Source organism: Centruroides sculpturatus, unplaced genomic scaffold, assembly GCF_000671375.1.
Source record: "Centruroides sculpturatus isolate CEXI.00-Female unplaced genomic scaffold, Cexi_2.0 scaffold645, whole genome shotgun sequence".
NCBI classification, from domain to species: domain Eukaryota; kingdom Metazoa; phylum Arthropoda; class Arachnida; order Scorpiones; family Buthidae; genus Centruroides; species Centruroides sculpturatus.
In genome coordinates, this window is record NW_019384838.1 from 264,883 (window position 1) to 274,279 (window position 9,397).

The 9,397-nt window shown below is 29.4% G+C and overlaps 1 protein-coding gene across 1 annotated transcript in view; it reads left to right on the forward strand.

Moving 5' to 3' along the window:
* Positions 1–424: 424 nt before the first annotated feature.
* Positions 425–9,397, forward strand: part of LOC111630245 (alanine--glyoxylate aminotransferase 2, mitochondrial-like) — a 25,571-nt gene continuing 16,598 nt past the window's right edge. The window contains exons 1-3 of the mRNA XM_023374324.1: positions 425–659; positions 3,987–4,047; positions 4,911–5,034. Coding sequence (XP_023230092.1) covers positions 425–659; positions 3,987–4,047; positions 4,911–5,034 — 420 coding nt within the window. The remainder of the gene's footprint in view (positions 660–3,986; positions 4,048–4,910; positions 5,035–9,397) is intronic.

A 9,397-nucleotide genomic window follows, 5' to 3' on the forward strand; every position in this document is an offset into this window, starting at 1 on the left:
ATAGCAAGAGATGACGTTTTTAGCAGAGGAAAGGAGGGTATTATGGAATAGTCCGAAAATATGGAAAACCGAGGTTTCGGCTCTGTTTGTTGCTGCTATTAGGCTACGTGGGAATACCATGAACTACTCAAGAAAGACTCCCACGATGCAGTGCATTGAGAGTTGACCGCTTGTTGTTGTCGTACCACTCGCTACAGAACAAAGTGTGTTTTGTGATTTTCAAGAGTTTTTGCAGGCAAGTTTTAAAACATTTTAACCTACTAGTACACATGTGACTTGAACATTGATGTTAAGGATAAAGTACACTAAAAGAATTGTATTTTGTTATAATGTAGTTGTTTTTTAGCTGACAATGTTTTTGTCCATCAGTTTAAAGGTTCATTTTCCAAGATGGCGTGTCGGGTATTATGGAATACTAGGATAAATGGATAAACTGAAAGAAAAGGTCAAAAAGAAGGAACCAGAAGCTTCAAAACAACAAAAGAAACCGAACATTCAAAGACCACCTGTTAAGAAATTAAACTTAGACCGACCTTATAGACCTAAACCTACAAGAGATGACTCTAGTGTTAGCAGCGATGAATCGTTCCATTCTGATGTATCATCTGTAATGGACTTCATGCCATCAACTAAAGTACCAGTAAACGAAGACGCTGAATGTATCTTCTGTAACGGAAAATTCTCCAAAGATGAAAGAGGGAAAATTTGGATTCAATGCTTCAGCTGTTCTCTGTGGGCTTACCTTGATTGTGCGTACCGGAGCAGAGAAAGAAAATTATATCTGTGACTTTTGGTAAATAGACTCGAAGCAGGAATGACATGCACATAATCTTAAAAATATGGTTTTTATAGTTAAGAATAATTATGTTTTATGAAGTCTAATTTTTAAATGGTTTAAACCACCTATTCCATATTACCCGACTATTCCATATTACCCTCCATTTGTGTGTTTTTTTTAAACACATTTTTTTTTATAACAACAAAATAAATAGTATTTTTTTTGTTACAAGTGACAGTTCATTACAATTAGTTATAGAATGTACTCATGATGATTATGGGATTTTTATTAAAAAACCAGTAAAGTTATTTTTAGAAATGTAAATGGTATTCCATAATACCCTCCTCTCTTCTATATATATTTTTAAACATTTTCCCCCGTGGATACTAAGAGGGCCTTTTTTTAGCAAGCCCATTATGAGTCGGCCAGGCCCACAATGGGTGAGAGTGGTGAGGGACGGGAAAGGACATGTTCAGATGGACCACCCCACCGAAAAATCCTTGGGAATTTTCGACCCGTCTGAACTCGATCCCGGGTTCCGCAGAGCGGTAGGCTGCCATCCAGACGTCAACTGTGTTGCTGCTTGTTTGAAATAAGTTTAAGGATTCTTGGCTCTTTTCCACAAAGGACGAAATCGTACTCACATTATTGATTTATTGGACTGCAATTTTCAAAAATTGTAGATCTATAAATTCTTACTGGCGTCTGTCTGTCCTTGTTCTTCCTTAATCTCGAGAACAGAGTTAGATACAGTAGATGAAAACCTAGATTAGATATGGAAAGCTTAGGTGCTCCCGATTATATACTATATATTATTGAGCTCCCGAATTATATACTATATATTATTGAGCTCCCGAATTATATACTAACTTCCAGTTTGCAGCAGAAATCATGTTATTTCAATTCAAAAATTTTCCCTTGAAAGAAGTTAGATAGATGCATGGCACGACTCTATTGCTAACAGAAAAAGTATGGCATACAGAGGCAACACATTTCTAATTTGAGGTCAAAAACAGAGCAGGCCCTACCATAGGGCGAACGGAGCATCCGCTCCAGGCGCTAAGTCCTAGGGGCGCCTCAGTGGTAAAGAAAATTAAAGGGTAAAAATTAGGGGCAACCAAGGGGGGCGCCATAATAGGATCTCGCTCCATCCTAAAACTTGCCTCGGACCGGCACTGGTCAAAAACATACATTTTAAATCAAATAAATTAAAAATATAATTAAAAATTGCAGCCCGGGATTGTGACGATGTCACAATAAATAATTGCTCGTTTACATTATTTAACAGTCATTTCGTATTTAGTTTCAGATCGCAATAAAATTGAGCGAGAAAAAGCAACCAAGCATTTTACATTTATTTCGTAACACTTTGCGTAACCGTGAGTTGATCAGTATCCAAATTTCTCCACAGATCACCGGTTGGCGACTGCTGTTATAGACTATTCGTAAGAAAAAATTTCGTGACGATTCAAACCCTCGTCATGGGCCAACCATCCAATTCCCATTTGCTTCGCTCAATCCAACCGTGAATCCAGTTCGTTTTTTCGTACGTACTAACATTACTCGCTCACTTCAAGGGCTTCGTCACTTCATATTCAGTAAAGACTGTTCATAAAAAAAAATCATGACGATTCATCGATTCTCAGAGCCGCTACCTCAATTATTTTTCGTGACGATTTTAAGCTAAGCATTTTATAGAAAGAATAATAAAAATAACTTAGCAATTTGTTTCAGTAAAATAACGAATTGTAATTATATCAAAGGCATTGATCCTGAAATGATTTATTAAATAGAATTTCTGTTAGCAGCAGATGACAACAGGAAAAAATTGCTGATTGTTTTTTCTATTGATAGCTCTTAATAAAAATTAACTTTAATGGCTTTTTTCCCCCTTTTCTTCCAAGTTAAATATATCATGTTAAACTTAAAGTGTTTATAGGCAGTTTTTCCAACAAGATTGTTATCTATCTGTCGTTTTTGGCTCTTGTGGATGAAATTATTTTTATCCATTCAAAGAACGTTACGTAGTGCTTTTTCTCTTCATAAATCCGGATGAATTTAAATAGGCTTTTTCGTCATTTAAACAATAATTTTAAAACATTTGAAATAAGGGAAAACAAATTTCGATCAAGTTCGATTTTTAAATAACTTTATAATTACATAACAGGGTTTTTTNATTGTAGGATTACTTACAGAGTGTGCACCGTTTGACTATGCCGTTGCTTAAACTTGTTTTCGTCATGGAGATTGTCATTGAATGGCGTTTGTGTGCTTTCTGATAATTTATTTTTTTTGCAAAAAATTCGCTGAACTTTAGAGACATCATTAATATAAATATAATTTTTATGGATGTTAAATAATAAATGGTTTTTGGTAGGTCCGCTGCTTGTTTAAACTCAACGGTTTGTGCAATCTTGTCGCGACACGAGTCGGCGATGATGTTTTACCAAATTATAGGAGTTTTTTTAGCATGTTTGTACGAATACTGTTGCAATTTTTTTGCTGTGATATAGGAATCCGAACTATAGGAACCAGTGTTATAGGGAGGTCGCCTGTACTGCATAATAGATATTGATTTTCACAAAATTAATAAAAAAATAAATCTATCTGGAATATGATTAAATAAACTTACAAGAAAAATTAGGATAAGTTAGAAGAAGACTTCTTATAATCAATTCTGAAATTAGTATTAGCCACTAAACTGGCAGTTTTTTAAAAGGTAAAGAATTTTCAATGCATTGATGTGCGTGAAATGTTGATTATATGAAATCTGAATGTCATATAAATAACATTTTTACTGTTGCAAATGTTTTAAAATTGAAGTTATAGTTGAATTTATATGTTATTCAATAGATCTTACTTTTCTATAATAGTTTACAAACTAAAAATTTCAACAAATATTTCTAAAATATAGTTTCATTTATTTATTTTTGTATATATATGACCAAATAAAAATTTATATAACAGTACACTAGTATGTAATAAAACAAACAAAAATAGTTTACTATACTATGTGATTTCTACAAATAATATCACCAAAGAAAAGACAGTTAGATCTATTATGACCATACTTTGGAATTGATTCTTATCAATAATAAATCTTTATATCTAAATCTATATATTAGATTGGCCAAAAAGTTTGTGCAGTTTTTCACAATGTAAATATAAAGCAATGTTTTTTTAAATGGAAGGAAATATCTTCATTCAGTAGTGCAATTTTCCTTGTTGTGTAACAAGTATTATAGTCAATTAAACACTTCACTGTCATCGTGAATTTTCCATTGCTCACCAGAGTGTGGTGCATCTTGGAGTTAAAATCTACAGAACAAAATTTTGTAAATCACTTCTTGCACAGATATTCTTTGATGGCATTCTCCCTGTACACCTTGCATAACTTTTAACAGGTTTGTGCTGTATTTTTTCTTTTTTGAAATAAAACAGTAGTATATGTCAAAAATATTCCTTTTGGATGCAGACTTTTAAAATTATTCCAAAATTATAAAACAAACCCAATCTTCAAACTTTTTGTTTGAATGCTGTATAGTTTAATATTAGCTATCAAATAAACCATATGCTTTCAAGATTTGAACCAAAGTTATGTTTCAAAGCATCTGAAGATAACTACCACAAAAACCACACAAACTTTCTGGACAACTAAATGCAATGGCCTGTCACTGATATCACTAAAAAAGTTCACATAGTCAAAGCCTTATCCCCCTTCTTTCTACTGTATACAGTGATGTAGTTTTCACAACTCCTCTCCCTTTATGCCATACATTAATGGCCAGCATCTTATAAATTCAATCATATCTTAAGTGAAGGTTTTCTTATACATAATAAAAATGTTATAATGATTTTAAATAATTGCATCATTTTCAGATTAAAATATAAAGAATTTTTGTATTCAAATTTTATATATTAACATTTGTTCTTTATCTCATCTAAAAGTTATATATGAGATATGCATTTTATAAATGTTAAATTGATAAATAAGTCTTTATTCCTTTGTGTGATAAAATTAAATATTTATCTTTTGAATATATTATAAATTAAAAATTCTTATAACTTAGATTAAAAATAATTATATTTTTAAATCAATTTTATAAAAATTAAAAATCAACTTTTTTTAAAGGAAAGTAACTGAAGCAGCAGTTAATCAAATGAAAAAACTGTGGCATGTAACTAATATATATATGTATCCACATATACAGGAATATGCTGAAAAACTAACTAGTTATTTCCCTGGTGACCTCAAGGTTTGCAATTTTCTAAATATTAGTACAGTAATAATGCAAAAGAAAATAATTTTATGGTTAAAAATATTTTTAAACTGATAGCTTTTGTCTGTCTGTTTTTTTCTTGATACAAATTAAATGGTGTAGTTTTTAAGTAATTAATAAGTAAAACTTATGATTTTATTTTTAAAGTTGATTTATATTTATTTATAGAATAAAATTCTTTTATAAACAAATATAAATAAACTTTGAAAATATAATTAAAATTATTTGAAGTTTTAGATTGGGGTGAAATAATATTCTGTAAATAAAATACATTCATTTATAGAAAAATTTTAGATATTGCTTTTTGTTCTTGTTTATTTTACATATTAGGTAAGATTCAAGCTCTGAATGAAGGGTTTTGCATCTCCAGAATTGTAGACCCACTATATGAGCAAAAGAGTCAAAGGAACCATATCTATACATATATGCTTCCAAAGGTCAGTTTTTAACATGTATCAGTATACTGCTATTCTCCATGTTCTGCATTGTGGTGAGCCCCCACTTCTTAAAACTATATAACATCAAGTACTCCACAAACAGTCAAATGGGCTACTCAAAGCTGACATAGTCATGTAGGCTGAATAGTTAAATGCAATAGCAACTTGCAATCTCAAGTGACCTGATTTTGGGAGGCTGTATCTAATGAAGTGTAGCTTATAGAAGTATAGTTTCTTTGAATTTTTTGCTCCTATGGGTATGCTCTACATCTCTGATAAGATCCCACCCATCTCATTTAGAGCTTGAATTGTACCTTATATTATACCTATTCAAGAATTAAATATCAATCAATCAATCAAATTAAATATTAAAGTTTTATAAGGTTTAAAGATGTTTCATATGTATAAAACATTTACTAGTTTTTGAAAGAACCTATCAACTAGAATGTTTTAGTGAGTATTAACATCATAAGTATTATTATTTTTGATATTAATAAACTCTCATATCATATTTTGAGTAGATGTTTTGTAATTTAACACAAAAATTTTTGATAAATATTATTGACTTCTATGTTTAAATTTATTTAACAATAGATAATTAGGATGCAAATTTTAAATTAAATTTTTTATGTATAAATTTTTTCTTTAAATGAAAGTACAGTACATTTTAATCTAAAAATGTGCTTCAAATTTTATTATTAACATTGTTTTGAGCATACAATTTTATGCTTAACAACATTTTGATGAAAATAATTACTTAATAATTAAGTAATTGATATATTTTACTGTAATACAGTTTTTAATTTCATTGATTTAACATGCTTTTATATTTTTCTTCTGAATTTTTATATAAAATATTTTTGCTTTAAATTTTTAATTTCTTAATGTATAATAAATTTCTTTGCATTTTGATGACATACATTTATGTGATTGTCAGGGTTGCCACTCAGCTGGATTGACCAGCAATTTTAAATCAAGGTTGGCAGTCAGCAAAAATATTTAAGTGTCAGCAAAACAGTTTAAAATATAAATAAAATTACAGTATTTATTAATTTAAAAAAATGTTATTCAAAATTAATTTTAATATTCAATAAGTTTACTTATAATGATAAAAAAACTTTCTCGTAATTACGAAAGTTTTTATGATTTGTATATGGTGTTTCAGTACATTAAATTTTTAACATAATTCATGTGTTTGCTTGTGCTAAGTATCTCTTTGCCATTTTGAGTGTTAAAAATTGGTTTTTTCAGATGAACTAATTTAGACATTTGTCTGATTCATTTTCTCCTTGTATGTTCATGGCAGTGATGCACTTAGGATTTAATCTTGGTTGAAGCCAAATTAAACATATAAAAAATTTTTTATCTCAATTCAATAAAATTCCCATTTTATGTGACTGCTAATTCATAAATAGTTTAGAAGTAGAAGATACAACACAGTATAAACAAAAAAAAAGAATTTTAAAAATTTTCTAGTGTTTGTTTACCTTTTTTTTGGAAGGGGCCATGGTACCTCGGCACATTGATTCATGCAATTGTACATTTAAGAAAATCTGGCTTCAAGTAAATGAATTCAAAAATTAGTTAACTCGTGATGATGATGATGGTATTTTTTCAGCTTGTTGCATCATTTGCTGAACATCATTTAACGTTAAATGTGATGGAATTAAAGCATTTACAAGTCTGTGAGAAGTGTGGAAAAAGTGCATCATCTTATTTATTTTCCTTCTCCACCTCCTGGTCACTAAATCAGTTAGTAAAGCCAGTTTCCAAAGTGATTGTTATCATAAGACATTATGATAACAATCACTAGGGTTGCCTCCTTTGGTCTAACAATAAAAATATTCATTTTTTAAAGAAGTGATATTTCAATTACTTACAAAATTCAATTGGTTCATAAATCAGGAAGAAACTGTTTTTAATTTTGAACTTATTATCTGAAATTTAAGTAAACTGTATAATAATAAATTGGTTTGTGTAATTTGATTATCACATGCAACTACAGTCGACCCCCCTATAAGATAGAGATACGTTCCATTCTCTAGGAATCCGCTTTCTTACGAATCCTTCCAATCACAACCCGACACGTATCAAGTTTACGGACTACGGCTGTTTGAAAGATTTTCTTCCATAAAATTAATCGATTCTAGACTAATCCGACTCAACATTTCCAAAATACGTATATATTTTTTGGGAATAATCNTCTATGTTTAAATTTATTTAACAATAGATAATTAGGATGCAAATTTTAAATTAAATTTTTTATGTATAAATTTTTTCTTTAAATGAAAGTACAGTACATTTTAATCTAAAAATGTGCTTCAAATTTTATTATTAACATTGTTTTGAGCATACAATTTTATGCTTAACAACATTTTGATGAAAATAATTACTTAATAATTAAGTAATTGATATATTTTACTGTAATACAGTTTTTAATTTCATTGATTTAACATGCTTTTATATTTTTCTTCTGAATTTTTATATAAAATATTTTTGCTTTAAATTTTTAATTTCTTAATGTATAATAAATTTCTTTGCATTTTGATGACATACATTTATGTGATTGTCAGGGTTGCCACTCAGCTGGATTGACCAGCAATTTTAAATCAAGGTTGGCAGTCAGCAAAAATATTTAAGTGTCAGCAAAACAGTTTAAAATATAAATAAAATTACAGTATTTATTAATTTAAAAAAATGTTATTCAAAATTAATTTTAATATTCAATAAGTTTACTTATAATGATAAAAAAACTTTCTCGTAATTACGAAAGTTTTTATGATTTGTATATGGTGTTTCAGTACATTAAATTTTTAACATAATTCATGTGTTTGCTTGTGCTAAGTATCTCTTTGCCATTTTGAGTGTTAAAAATTGGTTTTTTCAGATGAACTAATTTAGACATTTGTCTGATTCATTTTCTCCTTGTATGTTCATGGCAGTGATGCACTTAGGATTTAATCTTGGTTGAAGCCAAATTAAACATATAAAAAATTTTTTATCTCAATTCAATAAAATTCCCATTTTATGTGACTGCTAATTCATAAATAGTTTAGAAGTAGAAGATACAACACAGTATAAACAAAAAAAAAGAATTTTAAAAATTTTCTAGTGTTTGTTTACCTTTTTTTTGGAAGGGGCCATGGTACCTCGGCACATTGATTCATGCAATTGTACATTTAAGAAAATCTGGCTTCAAGTAAATGAATTCAAAAATTAGTTAACTCGTGATGATGATGATGGTATTTTTTCAGCTTGTTGCATCATTTGCTGAACATCATTTAACGTTAAATGTGATGGAATTAAAGCATTTACAAGTCTGTGAGAAGTGTGGAAAAAGTGCATCATCTTATTTATTTTCCTTCTCCACCTCCTGGTCACTAAATCAGTTAGTAAAGCCAGTTTCCAAAGTGATTGTTATCATAAGACATTATGATAACAATCACTAGGGTTGCCTCCTTTGGTCTAACAATAAAAATATTCATTTTTTAAAGAAGTGATATTTCAATTACTTACAAAATTCAATTGGTTCATAAATCAGGAAGAAACTGTTTTTAATTTTGAACTTATTATCTGAAATTTAAGTAAACTGTATAATAATAAATTGGTTTGTGTAATTTGATTATCACATGCAACTACAGTCGACCCCCCTATAAGATAGAGATACGTTCCATTCTCTAGGAATCCGCTTTCTTACGAATCCTTCCAATCACAACCCGACACGTATCAAGTTTACGGACTACGGCTGTTTGAAAGATTTTCTTCCATAAAATTAATCGATTCTAGACTAATCCGACTCAACATTTCCAAAATACGTATATATTTTTTGGGAATAATCCGTATAAACTACGCTATAAACAAAAAATTGTAGGATTACTTACCGAGTGTCACCATTCGACATT